This window comes from Pan paniscus, chromosome 12, assembly GCF_029289425.2.
Source record: "Pan paniscus chromosome 12, NHGRI_mPanPan1-v2.0_pri, whole genome shotgun sequence".
Lineage (NCBI taxonomy): Eukaryota > Metazoa > Chordata > Mammalia > Primates > Hominidae > Pan > Pan paniscus.
In genome coordinates, this window is record NC_073261.2 from 84094237 (window position 1) to 84113716 (window position 19480).

The following is a 19480-nucleotide window of genomic DNA, read 5'->3' on the forward strand; positions in this document are numbered from 1 at the left end:
TGCCATGCTTGGGAGGTGGGAGTAAATTTGCCTACCTATTGAGTAGCGCATCACAGAGAGCTGTTCATTCCCGTCTGTGTGGATAGAAACTAGATCTCTGGTTTCTGCATCCAGAACAAACCACCTGTTAAGAAGTAAAAATCAAAATTTTCTTCAGATATTAGCATTTATAGAAAAAAAAAGTTGTTCTTTTTCTTTTTTTTTGAGATGGAGTCTTGCTTTGTCATAACGCTGGTGTGCATGGAGTGACCTAGCTCACCACAGCCTTGAACTTCTGGGCTCACACCATCCTCCCACACCTCAGCCTCCTGAGTTGCTGGGACTACAGGTGCATACCACCGTGCCTGGCTAATTTTTAATTTCTTTTTTGTTTTTAGAGATGGGGTCTTACTATGTTATCTGGGCTGGCCTTAAACTCCTGGCCTCAAGCGGTCCTCCCACCTCAGCCTCCCAAAGTAATGAGATTACGGGCATGTGCCACTGTGCCCAGACAGGTCTATTTTTTTAATTTTAAGAATTTTTAATAATGGTCCTTAAGTATGATATGTTTTCTTCTTCTAATGAAGGATAAATTCATTTAGCAAAATGCTGCTAGATAAAATATACATAAATATACATGGGCCTAGACATATTCTCATGTCTATTTGGGTATTCATTGACTGCCATTCCTGTCTCTTTGCTAGGCGCTGTTTAAATAGAAAACAGAAATACAGGATCAGTGTTCTTGAAGAAGACACTAGGTTGGGAGAAAGGAAATGAGTCAATTGAAACAAAGAATGAAGAAATGCCAACCTCAGTGATGGTGATGCAATATAACAGAGGAACTCATAGGAGGAAAATGAATGATAGCAGCAGAAAAACATCCTTAGGGAAGATGTAAGATGTGGGCTGAGCTGAACACTGAGGGAATGTTCAGACATTTTAGGCAGGAGGAACAGCAGCTGTATAGCTAAGGAGGTGGGAAAAACCACGGACAATATGAAGGTGGGAGGGAACAGTAGCAAGCCATTCATTTGGTGTGATTCAAAAGAACCAGCAGGGAGAACTCTCCTCCCTAAGACCTCCAACACTTGCACAGGGAAGCTCTAAATTTTTTGAAAGAGGTATCTTTTCATTCACATTTATAGGAAAAGTCAAAATGTAAATGCCTCTTGAGAGGTAAAACAACGACTTAAATCCAACTACATTATAAATCACTATTATCAGACCTTTTTCCTAAAAGTATCTGAAGGAAAGGATGGGTACTTCAGAAGAGCGTGGTAAGACCAGGGATATAAAGCAAAGATGGGAACCATGGACAGACAAACTTAAGGCTGCATAAGAGAGAGGATGGCAGCATGCACAGCCGGTTGGAAGAATTCAGAGTTGAGCACTGCCCAGATCAGAGTAGGCACTAAATATCTGCAGAATGAATAAGTGAACAAATACATTAAAAGTAAGTCTTGAACATGACAAAAACCAAATTTTAGCAAGAAGTATTTAATAGTAGTGCAGTGTGCAGGAAGAAAATGGATGGGATGGAAAAAACAGGACAAGACTAGAAAAACAAAATCACTACTTACTGGCCTTTAAACTCAAGTATTCACATATAAATTCTGTTTCTCTTACCTGAGTAGATGACAGAATTAGGTTAGCTGCCTAAAAGTTTCAGCCCATAGCTTACAAGTTACTAAAAATTCATTCATGAACTGAACAGGGCAAAAAAAGCAGCAATTTTTTTTTTTAGACAGAAGCTTGCTTTCATCCCCCAGGCTGGAGTGCAGTGGCACGATCTTGACTCACTGCAACCTCCGCCTCCTGGGTTCAAGCGATTCTCATGCCTCAGTCTCTCGAGTAGCTGGGATTACAGGTGGGCGCCACCACGCCCAGCTAATTTTTGTATTTTTAGTAGAGACGGGGTTTTACCATGTTGGCCAGGCTGGTCTCGAACTCCTGACCTCAGGTGATCTGCCCGCCTCAGGCTCCCAAAGTGCTGGGATTATAGGCATGAGCCACCATGCCCGCCAAGTTTTTATTTTTAATCTTTATTTTTTACCTGCTCCTACCATCTGAGTCAAGTTTCATTTTTAATTATTCAGATGGAAAAAATTCCACCACTAATGTAAGCCAATAAAAAGAATCGTGATGGTAGGCTTTTTTTTTTTTTTTTTTTTTTTTTTGAGACGGAGTCTCACTCTGTCACCCAGACTGGAGTGGATGGAGTGGTGTGGCACTATCTCGGCTCACTGCAACCTCCGCCTCCGGGTTCAAGCGATTCTCGTGTCTCAGCCTCCCAAGTAGCTGGGACTACAGGCATGTGCCACCACGCCCAGATAATTTTCTGTATTTTTAGTAGAGATAGGGTTTCGCCATGTTGACCAGGCTGGTCTTGAACTCCTGACCTCAGGTGATCCCCTCGCCTTGTCCTCCCAACGTGCTGGGATTACAGGCATGAGCCACTGCATCCGGCCAATAAGTTTCTTTTCATTTTAAAGCACTATAACTAATATCTGGGAAAGGGACCATTTCCCTCTTAAATTAAAAGAAATACTTAGAAGAGAGAAAACGGCTTGAAGGATTTTTTTTTTAAAGCTTAGTGGTATGGTTTAACGTGGCTTAGTGCATTCAAGGTAGAACTGAAGACTCAAAGATACCAATTTTTTACCTTGTCTACAAAGAGTCAAACTCTGTAAAATATTTGAAGAGATTTATTCTGAGCCAAATATGAGTGACCATGGCCCATGGTGAGAGAGCCCTCAGAGAACATGTGGCCAAGGTGGTCGAGGCACAGCCTAGTTTTATACATTTAAGGGTGATATGAGACATCAATCAAATACATGTTAAGATATACATCGGTTCAGCCAGGCGTGGTGGCTCATGCCTGTAATCCCAGCACTTTGGGAGGCCGAGGCAGGCGGATCATGAGGTCAGGAGATCGAGACCATCCTGGCATCCTGGCTAACCCGGTGAAACCCCATCTCTACTAAGAATATAAAAAATTAGCCAGGCATGGTAGCAGGCGCCCGTAGTCCCAGCTACTTGGAAGGCTGAGGCAGGAGAATGGCGTGAACCCAGGCGGTGGAGCTTGCCGCAAGCTGAGATGGCACCACTGCACTCCAGCCTGGGTGACAGAGTGAGACTCCATCTCAAAAAAAAAAAAAAAAAAAAGATATACATTGGTTCAGTAGGGAAAGGCAGGACAACTTGAAGGTAGGTGGGGGCTTCCAGGTTATAGGCAGATTTAAAAGTTTTCTGACAGGGAGGCCGGGTGCAATGGCTCATGCCTGTAATCCCAGCACTTTCAGAGGCCGAGGTGAGTGGATCACGAGGTCAGGAGATCGAGCCCACCCTGGCTAACAAGGTGAAACCCCATCTCTAGTAAAAATACAAAAAATTAGCCAGGCATGGTGGCACGCGCCTGTAGTCCCAGCTACTTGGGAGGCTGAGGCAGAAGAATCATTTAAACCCGGGAGGTGGAGGTTGCAGTGAGCCGAGATTGCGCCACTGCACTCCAGCCTGGGCGACAGAGCAAGACTCCATCTAAAAAAAAAAAAAATTCTGATTGGCAATTGGTTATTATCAGTAGAAAGGAATTGTGTGGGTTATGATATGGGGTTGTGGAGACCAAAGTTTTATTGTGCAGATGAAGTCTTTAGGTAGGCCTCAGAGAGAATAGACTGTAAATGTTTCTTATCAGACTTAAGGTCTGTATTAATATTAAATGTTGGTTGGCTTTTCCTGAATTCTAAGAGGTTATAACAAGGCATGACCTTCCCTTCCTGTTATGGCCTGAACCAGTTTTTCAGGTTAATTTTGGAATGCCCTGGCAGGGACGATGGTGGGGGGGGCTTAGAATTTTATTTTTGATTTATAACCTATCAGTGAAATCTCTAACTAAACACATTCATAAATTTTAGTAATTTTGTGAGCTATGAGCTGAAGCTTCCAGGAAGCTAACCGAATTTTCTTATCTACTCAGGTAAGATAAATATCTTTCATATGTGAATACTTGAGTTTAAATGCTAATAAGCAGGAAAACTGGCACTTTGAAGCCACATGCTTCATGTTTACCAATTATTTTCATTTCAAAAACTGCATAGGAAGGCCGGGCATGGTGCCTCATGCCTGCAATCCTAGCACTTTGGGAGGCCGAGGCAGGAGGATTGCTTGAACACAGGAATTCAAAACCAGACTGGTCAATGTAGCGAGACCTCATCTCTGTTTTATTTTAAAATAACATTGAAAGTAAAATATAAAATAAAAAAAGCACATAAGACATACACTTTATTGCAACTGGACAGTACCCATAGGTTATGTTTCTTCTGAGAATGTAACTCATTAACCAATTTTTATGAGTATCCCTCTGAAATTCTTCTGGGCCTAGAAATGCCAAAGCTGATGCCAAGTGCCTTTTTAGAGAAAGGGAACAAAATAATATCCCAATTCAGACTGAACTGACACACCAAAATGACAAGATACAGAACTGCTCTGTATCAGGTGAGTTTTTAATGAGTTTATAGAAACTTTATGACACTCTCATGCATTTAAAAATTATTACCATTTTTTTTTTGAGACAGGGTCTCGCTCTGTTGCCCAGGCTGGAGTGCAGTTTACTGCAGCCTCAACCTCCCAGGCTCTAAGGTGATCCTCCCACCTTAGCCTCCCGAGTAGCTGGGATCAAAAGTATGTGCTACCACGCCTGGCTAATTTTTTGTAGAGGAGGGGTTTTGCCATGTTGCTGGTCTCAAACGCCGAGGCTAAAGCAATCCTCCCACCTTGGCCTCCCAAAGTGCTGGGATTACAGGTGTGAGCACCGCACCAGCCCAATTTTTATTTTGGAGAAGCCCCAACTAATGCTGTTTTAAGACTGTTTCAAAGTCAGTTTAATCTTCCTAGGAAAACTATGTAATTTTATCTCTTTGGACACTCCCTGAGAATGTAATGAAACCCTAGAGTGTCTGTGTTTCGGTAAAATGTGTAGAAACCTAAAACTCTTAAGTCATTTACTGGTTAGAGATAGTGACTATCAAAAAAGAAACCGAAAAACCCCCACCAAAACCGTGCCTAAGTTTTCTATTTCTTTAATTATTAATACATTATTAGACACTAATTCTTCTACTTTTGGCAAATCATTTTTAGTAGTAATTCAATGTTTGTTATTAAAGATATACAACTTCCATATATAATTTTGGAGTTCTCACCCCTTTTCATTGCCAAGGACTATGTTTTACCTTCAGAAAAGACTTTTGGGCTCAGAGGCTCTATCTCTAACAACAAATCCTCTAGCCAAGGGGATTTTCTACAAATTAAAAAAAAAATGTTTTTTAAATTTCACTCCTGGCTTCAAGAGATCTTCCGGCCTGGGCCTTGGGCCTGAGCCACCATGATGGCCAAATAAATATTTAAGTTTTTACTATTTCACTGTATTCTTATTCTAGTCTAGAGTATATACATTAGAACCAAGCTTCTGGCTGGGAGTGGTGGCTCATGCCTGTAATTCCAGCACTTTGGGAGGCTGAGACAAGCAGATCACTTGAGGTCAGGAGTTCAAGACCAGCTTGACCAACATGGTGAAACCCTGTCTCTACTGAAAATACAAAAATTAGCCAGGCATGGTGGTGCACGCTTGTAGTCCCAGCTACCTGGGAGGCTGAGGCATGAGAATCACTTGAACCCAGGAGGCAGAGGCTGCAAGTGAGCTGAGATTATGTCACTGCACTCCAGCCTGGGAGACAGAGCAAGACTCTGCAAAAGGGAAAAGGGAAGGGGAAGGGGAAGGAGAAGGGGAAGGGAAAGCGAAAGGGGAAGGGAAAGGGGAATGGGAAGGGAAAGGGGAAGGGGAGAAAGGAAGAAAGATCCATTAGGCCTTACAGAATCCCATAATGATTACAACTATGGTAACTGGCATAAGCACAGATATATATACATATTTATGGAACAGAATTCAAAGTCCAGAGAAAATCTCATGAAAATCTCATACATCTTTGGTCAATTTGTTTTCAAAAATGGTGCCAATACTATTCAATGGAGAAAGAGAAGTCTTTTCAACAAATGGTGCTGTAACTGAATATCCACATACAAAAGAATGAAGTTGGACACCTACTGGGCCATACTATATATGAAGATTAACTCAAGACGAATTGGAGACCTAAAGGAAAGAGCTAAAACTATAAAACTCTTAGAAGAAAACATAGAAGTAAATATTTATGCCTAAGAAACAAGAGAAAGAACAGATAAACTAAACTACATCAAAACTTAAAACTCTGGTGCTATTAACAACATCAAGAAAGTGAAAAGACCACCCTCAGAATGAGGAAAATATTTGAAAAAGATCTGTAAGGAACTGTATCCAGAATATATAAAAAACTCTTACAAGAACAGACAACCCAATTCAAAGATGGGCACAGGATTTCAACATACATTTCTCTAAAGAGGATATACAAGTGGCCAATAAGTACTTGAAGAAATGCTCAACATCATTAGCAATCAGAGAAATGCAAATCAAAAGCATAATGAAAAACTACTTCACACCCACTAGGATGGCTATACTCAAAACACAGATAATATGTACTGGCAAGGATGTGGAGAAACTGAAACCCTCATACATTGCTGGTAGAATCATAAGACAATATAGCTGCTGTGAAAAAGTTTGGTAGTTCCTAAAAAAAAAAAAAAAAAATTTTTTTTTTTTGTGGTGGTTGTTTTGGTTTTGAGAAAGGGTCTCGCTCTGTCATCCAGGCTGGAGTGCAGTGGTGCCATCATAGCTCACTATGATAGCCTTGACATTCCAGATTCAAATTATCCTCCCACCTCAGGCTCCTGAGTAGCTGGGACCACAGGCATGTGCCACCATACCTGGCTATTTTTTTTTTTTATTTTTTGTAGAGGCAAGGTCTTGCTATATTGCCCAGGCTGGTCTCGAACTCCTAGGCTCAAGTGATCCTCCTGCTTCAGCCTCCCAAAGTGTGGGGATTACAGGTGTGAGCCATTGTGCCTGGTCTTAAAATGTTAAACATGGAGTTTTAACCCAACAATTCTACTCTTTTATATCCCAGAGAGCTGAAAACATATATCCACTCTAAAGCTCATGTATGAATGTATGTAGCAGCATTATTCATAGTAGCCGAAAAGTGGAAATAACCCCTACGTCCATCAGTTGATGAAGGTGGTATATCCATACAATGGAATGTTATTTGGCCATAATACATGCTATATATGAAGTACTTAACGTGGATAAACCTTGAAAACATTAAGTGAAAGAAGCTCATCACAAAACTTCACGTTATATGATTCATTCCATTTATAGAAAATGCCCAGAACAGACAACCTATAAAAACAGAAAGTGGGTCAGTTGCCTAGAGTAAGGGGGAGGTGGGTGGGGTCATGGGGAATGACTATTAATGGGTACAGGATTCCTTTCTGGGTTAAAAATTGTTCTGAAATTAGACTGTGAGGATAGCTGCATAACCCTGTGAACTTACTGAATTATATATCTTAAATCAGTGAATTTTATAGTATGTGAATTATTTTTTATTTCTTTTTTTGGGGGGTTATGTGAATTATATCTCAACAAAGTTGTTAAAAAGAATCCTTTCTATGTGAGCATTAACTTTTGTTTTTTGTTTTGAGACAGTGCCCAGGCTGGTGTGCAATGGCGTGATCTCAGTTCATTGCAACCTCTGCCTCCTGGGATAAAGCAATCCTCCTGCCTCAGCCTCCCGAGTAGCAGGGACTACAGGTGCACACACCACCACGCCTGGCTAATTTTAAAATTTTTCTTGTAAAGACAGGGTTTTGCCATGTTGCCCAGGCTGGTTTCAAACTCCTGGGCTCAAGCAATCCACCTGCCTTGGCCTCCTCCCAAAGTGCTGGGATTACAGGCATGAGCCACCGTGCCCAGCAGCGTTAACGTGTTAAGGAAGTACTATGTCCACTTAAGGTATACGTTTAATTTTTTTCTCTTAAAATTACATTAATAAGACATTATTTTAAAATGATAATTGTACTTATTTGATGCTTTATTCACACTGTGCTTACTCTTTAGTTACATGAAGTAGAAGATATCTAGATCTGGACATGAAGACATCATTACTTTTTTTTACTAGTCACTTTTTTTGGATCATGCACAACTTGGACATGTGTTGCATTCTACTAGAAAAATGTCCTTGGCTGGGTGTGGTGGCTCACGCCTGTAATCCCAGTACTTTGGGAGACCCAGGCAAGGTGATCACTTGAGGCCAGGGGTTCCAGACCAGCCTGGCCAACATGGCGAAACCCTGTCTCTACTAGAAATACAAAAATTAGCTGGGTATGGTGGTGGGCGCCTGTAATCCCAGCTACTCAGGAGGCTTGAGGCTAAAGAATCGCTTGAGCCTGGGAGGCAGAGGTTACAGTGAACTGGGATCACGCCATTGCACTCCAGCCTGGGCAAAAGAGGGAAACTGTCTCTAAATAAGTAAATAAATAAAATAAAATAAAAATTTCTTAACCCTAGGTGTGACTTTTTTCAGGCTTAGGGTCAGTGATAATAATAGAATGGCTACATTAAGATTTTTCCATTTTAGACAATACATTCGGGTATTCATAGATCCAAGGCAAAAATAAAAACAAATGAGAAAGTTCCCCAAGAATCAACAGAACCTAACCAGATCTGAAACCAAAGACAGGAGTTACATACAGAATGAACACTGACAACTACATCTCCCCTAGATTCTAATCAATCCCCAAATGGACTGCCAGCACTTTCAATTTAGTTATCACATCACTCTCATAAAGTGTTTTCTACTTACAACTCCAAGAGAAACCAATTGGCTTACCTTTAGTTTAAGTCACTAAAACTGAGTGACTTTCCATTTTAAGCTTGTCAATGATGACTTCACAGCTATGTAAATGTTGGAAAGTAATTTCAGTGAGTTTTTCAGAACAATTTTCCCGACAAATTGGGGCTGTGTATGTATATTTGTAAACACACAGTGTTTTCTTCAACCAAAGCAGTTTATCTTCATGATTCAAACCCCGCTAGCCTTACAATCGCCCATTTAGTGTTTAACTCCCTTGTATACATAGTATGCTTTAACAATGTCAATCAGTGATTTAATTGTCAAAGATAAACCTTCCTAACAGTATTTCTAAGTAATGCTGTAAATATCTCAAAGAGTACTGTTGGATTAGAGGAAAGGACAAGCTTTGGAACCATGCAGAACCTGAGCTCAATCACAGGTAATAGAACTCTATGGGTCTTGGTTTCCTGTCTGTGCAATCACGATATTAATAAACACTATGTTACATTCTTGTGAAGAGTAACATATAAAAAGAATTTAGCGGCCAGGTGCGGTAGCTCACACCTGTAATCCCAGCACTTTGGGAGGCCAAGGCGGGAGGATCACGAGGTCAGATTGAGACCATCCTGGCTAACACGGTGAAACTCTGTCTCTACTAAAAATACAAAAAAAAAAAATTAGCCAGGCGTGGTGGCAGGGTGCCTGTAGTCCCAGCTACTCTGGAGGCTGAGGCAGGAGAATGGCGTGAACCCAGGAGGCGGAACTTGCTGTGAGCCGAGATCATGCCATTGCACTCCAGCTTGGGTGACAGAGCGAGAATCTATCTCAAGAAAAAAAAAAAAAAAAAAAAAAAGGATTTAGCACAAGGTCATCAGACACTGAATAAATGATATCTCTTACTTTTATTATTTCAAGGACTTTAGCATTTGTGATATCTGTTTAGCTGCCAAAAATAAAGATCTGAAGTGAATTCCTTTGTGGTTTTCTGAAAACTAGATCAGCACTACACCTCAGATGGTTTCCTATGTGCTTAACCATTTTTTTTGGTTGAAGAAAATAATTTCCTCCAAATCCTACAGTTACCTGTCATGTGTCTTTCTCAAAGAGAATGGACCAAACTCGGTCCAAATGGACAAATGTCCAAGTCTAAGTGCTTTTAAACCTCATCATGATCTATTACTAACGTGTTTTGGGGAAGATCTGAGCTAGCCTTCTATATTTGCAAAGTATCACCAACTGCTCTCTCAAGCAGCCTAATTCTAAAATTCAATGATTTCACTCAATAGCATCTCTAGTTTCACATTCATAATTCAATTATCTTTAAAGACCTATTTTTCCATTATTCTGAAAGATTCTGCAGCACTATATGTAAGAAGAAATTGGAATGTTTTCACATTTCAGGTGTTAATTTGTATCTAACAGCCAGAAGGAAAAATCGCTATTAAAAAAACCCCTCTAAATGACTAAATTTAGTTAGAATTAAATGAATTAGTTGGTTTAAAGTATTTAAGTCTTATATAGAAACAAAAATATTTACATAAGCATGTTCACAATAGTCTCACCCCATTAAAAATCAGCATTCCACATTTTTTAATGAGTTTAATTTTGGGAAAATTGACTTCATGTTTTTCTTTGTCTCCTTAAAAAATGTGAGAAGGACTACTTACTAGCAGAGGCAATAAAGTTGAGTCAATTAAAGATATATAAATCATAAACATGTTAACCTTAGGTACTGTACAAGGTCTGCAAGACAGGTCTTAAATTATTTTAGAAAATATATCTTTATTATATATCTGCGTAGCATTTAAAAAAGACAGGATGGCAAAAGGTATAGCACAAACAACTTATAAATGCTCAATGGTGTTACATCAGCTTCAAATCCTTCCCCTGCATAAAAGATGAGGAGAGAAATTTTCTGATTCTTCTCATTTCACAAAGGAAAAGTCAAATCTGCAACTCCTTTTCAATGAAGCCCATAATGACCACTCTATCATTTTGCAACTGCACTCCCTCTTAATCTCCCATCATTTTCCCTATCCTCACATGGTTCTTAACATTTTCTAATATAATTCGTGATAATGTTTATTATTTTTATTTTTTATTTTTTGTAGAGATGGTGTCTCACCCAGGCTGGTCTGAAACTCCTGGCCTCAAGCAATCTTCCTGCCTCAGCCTCCCAAAGCACTGGAATTACTGGCGTGGGCTACTGCAACTCGCCTTATTATTATTATTATTATTATTTTTGAGATGGAGTCTTGCTCTGTTGCCCATGCTGGAGCGCAGTGGCACAATCTCGGCTCACTGCAACTGCCTCCCAGGTTCAACTGATTCTCCTGCCTCAGCCTCCAGAATAGCTGGGATTACAGGTGTGTGCCACTACGCCTGGCTAATTTTTGTATTTTTAGTAGAGACAGGGTTTCGCTACATTGGCCAGGCTGGTTTCGAACTCCTGACCTCAGGTGATCCGCCCACCTTGGCCTCCCAAAGTGCTGGGATTACTGTGCCTGGCTGCGTCAGGGCTTATTTTTTATTCTGTCCCATACACGCTAAAATGTAGGCTTCACAGGACAGGAATTTTTGTTTTGTTTTCTGATGTATTCTGAATACACACAATAGCATGTAGCAAAAGGCAGGTGCTCAATAAATAATTGAATTCTATGAATATACAAAACGGATAAGAACAACAAGCATATTAGTGTGCCACTTAAGAGATTAATTCTCCAGATCAGATTGAGAACATTCCTGAATAGCATTTAAACATCCCACCACTTCAGATTACTCAGTTCACTTAAAGACCCTACCTGCCTGAGTGCGTTCCTATGGCCACCACTGTGCCACTTGGATGAAAATCTGCACAGTGTCCTGGTTCCTAGAAAAGAGACAGACAGCTGTTGGGGAGTATATGAGAAAGTCTCCCTAGATCTATGGGGACAGTAGCAAAAACTTCTGAAAATAACCTGTTTCATTCAAACATAAAATTTCAATCAACTTTGTAGCTAATGAGAAATACCACACAGATATGAGAGGAAAAAGAATTTCAGAGCAGGAAGGGGATATGCTGGCAGAGTGGTGAGGGAAAGGGACAACCAGCTTGTGGCTAGGGAGTGGAACAATAATAAGGATAATAACAACAAATACTGGTACGGTTCTTTAGCATCCACAAAGAACTTATATACACCTCTTGGGCTAGAGAAGGTGGATATCTGGGTTGGGTAGAGAGAAAATACAGTAAGAGACCACCCAGAAAGAAGACAGTAGAGCCTGTTAGTGAGCAGCACTTACTGAATCCAACTGCAATGCCACCCGAGGCACAAATGTTTCCATAATAATTAATGCTATGTAGATATGTGAAATCTTTATGATTTTACTACTGAAGCTGATGGACAAATTGAGCTTTTACGCTGCTAACTTACTTCTTTTATTTTTTATTTTTTGAGACGGAGTCTCACTCTGTTGCCCAAGCTGGAGTGCAGTGGCACGATCTCGGCTCACTGCAAGCTCCGCCTCCCGGGTTCATGCCATTCTCCTGCCTCAGCCTCCCGAGTAGCTGGGACTACAGGCGCCCACCACCATGCCTGGCTAATTTTTTGTATTTTTACTAGAGACAGGGTTTCACCGTGTTAGCCAGGATGGTCTCGATCTCCTGACCTCGTGATCCGCTGCCTCGGCCTCCCAAAGTGCTGGGATTACAGGCGCTCTGAGCCACCTTGCCCGGCCTAACTTACTTCTTTAAAATCGGTTCATGTTCACACTTTAAGACTAAACGCTACCCTCTTATCTCCAGCCTCTATTACTAAACCATATGTTTACATTTGGTTTGAATCAACACTTAGTCCTTTTTACTTCGCTGCTCTCAACTGCCAGTGTGAGGAGTTTCTGTGGGGAGGTTAATAATCACATCCTGCTTCACTCACATCTACCAGCCTGGTCCATTCCAGCCTGTGTTCCATTGAGTTCCACAGGCAAACCTGCCTGTCCTGAGCACATGTCAAGAGCAAATCTTTGAAGGGATGTGTGGCAAGACCCCAAAGCTCATCTGTATGACCCTGAAAATGAAAGACACTCATTGTTATAAGAACCAAAGAATATCATAAAAAATATTCAGTTAACGGTTAATATCACACAGCTTACCTGTACTTCTATTTGGAAGCCATCATTAAATGTTCCTCGTAAAATAAAGTTTCGTGATGTGCCTACTAAAAATTGATCTGCCTTTCCTTCTGCTACAGCTCTGATTGTGCCATACTGATCAGGAACCTAGAAAAAAAAGTGTAAAGTCACCATATACATACTAATATGCATTAATTACTACTCGAAGGCTGCATTTATAGCTGTAAGCAATTATGAGGTAATTATGACGAAAGCCCAAATTTGGATATGGTAATCTCATACTACTACTAATTTATTTGTCCAATTACATTTTATTATACAGAAGTTATAATAATTATCAACATTCTTTGCTTCAGTTAATTTTAAATGTATATTTTATATGACTTTAGGAGTTAAGGGTTAAGAACAGGGAAAAAAGGCTGGGCACGGTGGCTCACTCCTGTAATCCCAGCACATTTGGAGGCCAATGCGGGTGCATCACCTGAGGTCAGGAGTTCGAGACCAGCCTGGCCAACATGGTGAAACCCTGTCTCCACTAAAAATATAAAAATTAGCCAGGTGCGGTGGCGGGTGCCTATAATCCCAGCTACTCAGGAGGCTGAGGCAGGAGAATTGCTTGAATCTGGGAGGCAGAGGTTGCAGTTAGCCAAGACTGGGCCACTGTATTCCAGCCTGGGCGACAGAGCAAGACTCTGTCTCAAAAAAAAAAAAGGCAAAAAGAAGTAAGTTCTATTAGATCACATGAAATCACATGAAGAATGTGGTCGGGTTTTGTTACTTATTAGTTATATTAGTTACATTACTTTGGGTAAGTTACTTAGCCTAAGAAACATTTTCTGTAATATAAGGATAATAATACGTGCCCTACCTACTCTTGATTGTTGTAAGGATCAAAATAGAAAAATATTCTCACCACAAAAAAATGATAAATGCATGAGGCAACAGACATACTAACTACCCTGACTGGATTACTATACAGCATATCTGCATCAAAACATCAGATTGTATCCCATAAATATGTTCAATTACAATGTGTCAATTAAAAAAATGTAATGTGGAAGTTCTCTGTAAATTAAAAAACAATATATTGTAAAGTATTATAATAATAGGATTCCTTGGGAGAGCAATTTCATTTAATGCAATACATGGAACAATCTCAGTGAATGCTGTGTTAATACATTTAATAATAATCTCAAAGAATGATTCTGAAATAATGGAATTATAAATCCCACTTTATCAAGTGGGATCTAAAATTACTCCTAAAAATACAAATAACTGAACTCTAAGAGGAATCCATATTTACATTAGAAATGGGAAAGGAAGGAGTGAACTAGATTGTATAGCTTTTATTAACAAAGGATATGAGTTATCTGTGAAGAAAACAGTGATGGAAGTTGCATTTTCAGTATGAACTGAAGGTTGTGATTAAGCAACTCTTTATTATCTATCTTCCTGGAAATAAAATCCAAGAGCAGTACTATCAGGATCCTCTTTTTAAGAGGATTTTCCAGAAGATTTTCTCTGGAAAGAATGCTACATGTAGAAAAAAAAACACTAAGCATAAATCCAAAATAGAAATCACCAAAAAAGAGAAGAAAAATTAAACTTTGTGACATTTGCTCTGGTTTTAACAGGCAAATTATTCTGCCTAATCTTTAAAAATATTCTTTCAAATTATTTTAATGGTCTTTTTTTTTTTTTGAAAAAAGTTATCTTAAAGGCAACAACAAACTCCTTTCTTGAGGAAAGGAAATGAAATTATAAGAATTTAATAAGTTTGCCAGAAAAGTATAAGTTATCTTAATGTGGGACAAAATACCTGAGTTTAGAGTATTTAATATTTTAATATTCAGTTTCCATCCTTACCTCTATTTCTCTTTCAGGATTCAGATCATGATCCCACAGAATTATTTTTCTGTCTTTCCCTCCTCCAGTTAATAACATCCCATTTCTCATCTGACAAAGTGTGAACACACTGCCATCATGAGCTTTGATTTGTTTGCTGATTTGATATACACCTAATATGAGGGAAAAATAAAAACACTAGTGATAATACTTTTCTTCAGATTTTAGTGTCTATATGGAAGAAAACTTCAGTAGAACTAGAGTTAATAATCAGAAAGTTCATATGACTCAATCAAAAACCTATTTTCAGCAAGTCTTTTGTGCAAAGCGGTAGTAAAGTTTAGGGTATAATACAATCTTTTGCATTTATGTCAATATTTATTTACTCTGAAAATATTTCAAAATATTTTCCTACAAAAAACCAAAGCAAAAGTAGTGATAATTCCACAGACGAAAGGGGATATAGTATAGGTTTCAGAACTTTACTATCTCTCATAATCATCTTGTATGGTAGCTACGGTAGGTGTCACTCTTCTGATATGAGAGCTCAAGACACAAGAGGTACAGGAGCAGCTTAGGGGATACCACATAGTTAGCTAATAACAAAGCTGTGACTAGGCTCAAGTCTCCCACCTTGATGTTCCTTTAACTTTGCAAAAACATCTTTGGTTGACCTTCTGAGGTAACAGTCACAACGTTTAACGTTTTACAACCATTGTTAACCCAGAGGCCTTCTGCTGTGCCAAGGAGTACTCCCCTTTATTTGCTGAGATATGGGGGCACTACGGAAGTTATTGGGACAAAGGTAGGCAATGGATACCTGCAGTGATGGCTTTTGACCTACTAGCAGAGAATAATTTCAGTATTTTAAAAATTGATTCAGCTGTACCAATGTGATGGCTAAATAACAGCCCAGTTTTCTTGTATACCCATAGCACACTTTGTTAAGTACCCAGGGAGAGACCAAGGGGGTACATAAAAGGTCTTTTAGGCAAACACATGTGATTTTTTAAATTATATTTTGCCCCCTTTTAAGGGTGAGAATAAGATGATAGTACTCATACCTTTTTCTTTGGTATTCATAAATGCCTTACTCAGAGAAGCTCTTTAGCTAGATAGGCTAGCAGAGCAAGAGTAAAGCTTTTTGGAAGATGATGTCCTACAGAATTAGCTACCAGGTTCAAAATGGGAAGGTAGAACCTTATTGAAATATGGCCAAAGTTAGTCAATAAATAGCCCTTAGTCCTCTTGAAAAAATTCAGGTTTAACAACTATTCATTTTCTAAAACTGTTCCTCAACTGATGAATAGATTTTAAAAACATAGTATGTCTATACAATGTGATATTACTCAGCCATAAAAAGGAATGAGGTATTGACACATGCTACCACCACATGGATGAATCTTAAAAACATAATGCTAAGTGAAGGCTGGGCGCCGTGGCTCACACCTGTAATCTCAGCACTTTGGGAGGCCGAGGTGGGTGGATCACCTGAGGTCAGATGTTTGAAACCAACCTGGCCAACATGGCAAAACCCTCTCTACTAAAAACACAAAATTAGCCGGGCATGATGGCACATGCCTATAATCCCAGCTACTTGGGAGGCTGAAGCAGGAGAATCGCTTGAACCTGGGAGGCGGAGGTTCAGTGAGCCGAAATCGCACCACTGCACTCCAGCCTGGGCAACAAGAGTGAAACTCCATCTCAAAAAACAAACAAATAAAACAAAACAAAAAAAACTAAGTGAAAGAAGCAAGTCATAAAAGACCACACATTGTATGACTCCATTTATATGAAATGTCATGAACAAGTAAATCTATAGAGACCTAAAGGAAATTGGTGGTTACCTAGGGGCTGAGGGGAGGGAGAAGTAGAAAGTGACTACTAATGGGTACAGGCTTTCTTTTTGGGGTGATGAAAATGTCCTTAGGTCAGACAGTGGTGATGGCTGCACAACCTTGTAAATATACTAAAAACCACTGAACTTAAAGGCATACTTCAACAGGGTAGATTTCATGGTATGTGAATTATATATCGAAGCTGTTACTGAGATTGTTCTTTTTTACTCATCTATTTGAGCTGCTATTATACTTAACAAATTGACTACAATTTCTAAGGCTTTGGTATCCTAAAAAAAATTATGTCTCAGTTTGAGTATGCTAGTGGTACAAATACTTAACAGATGGGTATATATGGCAGGGAGACAGGAAAGGGCTTGCTTGATTTGGAGGAGAACTTGCCCAATTCAGCAGAGCTGGAAGTAGAACTCCAACAAACTTGCTGTTCAGGTCAACCGTCTCCACTTACATCAACATTTATCATCTAAAAATACCTTAAAAATTGAACAACACAACTGTGTTCACTGGCATAGGTAGATAAGTATCTATCTCTGTTCTGATGTTACCACGAGAGGGAGGACACCTGAGAGATGAGAATTTTCTGAGAGTACTACTGGCTTTATTTGGATAATTAAAATAGAGAAAAGCAAATTCTAGGCTTATTTCCCTGTGCATGGTCAAACTAACAAGAGTAGCCTGAAGGTATCATGTAAGAAAACACAAAAAGCAAAGGTGTGGGAGTTTCATAGTTCTCTATCAGAATGTAAGAAAATAAAGCTTTTCTATGCTTAAGTCTGCTTTCCGTATTTCTAAACATGACAAAAACCTTGTTAAACACTTAAAATCCTCCCAGAATGATGGAAAACTGGAAAAAAAAATGAAGAAAAAAATGCTTCATCAGAAATAAAAATACTCTATATAGTGATCAAGTCAGTGAGTCCTTCTCACTCCAGGAAAGTTATTTCCTGAGGTGGACCTAGTATCGACTTAGCTTAAAAAATTTAGTGTTTCTAATTTAAACAAATTATCAAAGTTTCCTTTATATAGTATTTACCTGTAAAACAAATTTATAGCCAAAGATGTCTTTCTTATGGACCTGTATTTCTGATATTTCAGTTGCCAAATAATGTTTGAAATCCCTGCCAAGGAAAATAATTATCCTTGAATTAAAAAAACCTACTCTGCCTTCAGGCTTACTCATATGGTCAAGTCCATCCAAACTTAATCACAAACCTCACCCTTTCTTCTCATCTCTAACAGACACAAAGCTTCCATAAAAAGCAAGTTTACACTGCCTGCCAAATAAAGATGTTTGGAAGGCTTTCTGTGCCTGTTTAAAGAATAAAATATTAGGGAGACTTTGAAATTTATGTTGTATTCTTAGCGACTGGGCCCATTTGATTATCTGGAGAACACATAAAATGGCAGTGTTTCTTAGCTCCTTTCCAAGACTTAAGAATGGTGAACATTTTAATGGTTCTGTAGATACTCTCAACTTCCACTTACTCACTTAAAAGATTACAAATTATTTTGCATAAGAACAATTTCAATCTATTTCATATGTGTAGGAAATAAATAACAAATACCTCATATCTACTTAAGAAACAGAAAACACTAATTACTTTGAAGATTCACATTAATTCATGTTTAAGGAAGAAATGGTTTGGAAACAAGAAAAAAATATATAAAAGCACTTTTAAGACATAAAATACAGTTTTGGTTTGTCTCCTATTACAAAAGTAAAAGGATTAGTTGTGAAATTATACTTCTGCCATCCAAAAATCTCCTTTTATCAGACAGGATGTCACAGTACACTCAAATTTTGGTTGGTAAGACTGCCACAGGTGCAGAAATGTCATAGTTGGGAATATGTAAATTGGATCTACTGAAATCTGGGGGCAAGAATTAAAAAATGGAAACTGTGGACACTTATTCTGGTCTGGACTTCCATTTATTTCACTGCGCTCACCAAATTCTTCCCAGCCAATTGAAAACCTCAAATTCTTAGCAACTTTGCCCATAATAGGGTTAGTCATGTGGCAAAGTACAACACAGGCCATTTCATGTGCCCAGCAATTTACAAGATTGGATTTCCTGTTTCCTGTTTGTGCATATGTAGAGAGGTTGAGCCACAAATTTTTCAAAGACCAAAATAAAAACCTCTGAACCTCTTCTTCCTGTCCCCAACCTGAACACAAATATTAAGGCTAACAAAAGGGTATATTTATACGCAAATTCTGCTCAGTGTTGGAGATTCGTGAACAATTTAAAAGTCACTGTTTTAATAGACTATGCTGTTCCTGGCATTTCTGATACTAAGTAAATGTGCCCAGGAAAGAAAAATAAGAAAAAAAGAAAAGAGAAATAAATGGGAAAAGTAGTTGATAATATATTGTTGTTGTAACTCTATTTTTTAAGAACCCTCAACCCACTGCCATTCTTCTCGTATGTAAATTTTGAACCTAAACTGAATGAAAGAGGCTAAGAATATATGGCCAATGATTGAGATAGGAGTCAATGGTAATACAATTTAAGGCTTCTTGTTTTAAACTTCTTAATATGTCTAATTCAACTGCCAAGCTTAGACATTCAGGTGAATGGATTTGAAATACATTTAATTAAAACATTAATTTCGTACAGATAGTCCCTAACTTATGTTGGTTCAATTTATTATTTTTTGACATTATGATAGATTTATCGGGATATAATGCCATCCAGAAGTCAAGGAGCATCTGAATATCTGTCCTAAAAAATACAGTATGAAACTCTGTGCAGTCATAAGAAAATAGTAATGCGAAATTTAAATGCCACATTTCGGTGAAAACAGTGCTTTCATCAATACTACTCAACTTTTACTCCTACATTGACACCCAAAGTTAAGATGAAAGTTATTTCCTTAATGTTTGACAAATAGTTTTCAAACAGCTA

At 38.8% G+C, this 19480-nt stretch overlaps 1 protein-coding gene across 4 annotated transcripts in view; it reads right to left on the reverse strand.

Moving 5' to 3' along the window:
* EML4 (EMAP like 4) overlaps window positions 1–19480 on the reverse strand; it is a 162833-nt gene that overhangs the window by 16416 nt on the left and 126937 nt on the right. For all 4 annotated transcript variants that reach the window (XM_003809130.4, XM_034953022.3, XM_003809131.4 and 1 more), the window contains 5 exons: window positions 14736–14887; window positions 12891–13016; window positions 12674–12805; window positions 11561–11628; window positions 36–124 (listed from right to left, as the gene is read on the reverse strand). In XM_003809130.4, the coding sequence (XP_003809178.1) occupies window positions 36–124; window positions 11561–11628; window positions 12674–12805; window positions 12891–13016; window positions 14736–14887 (567 nt within the window). The remainder of the gene's footprint in view (window positions 1–35; window positions 125–11560; window positions 11629–12673; window positions 12806–12890; window positions 13017–14735; window positions 14888–19480) is intronic.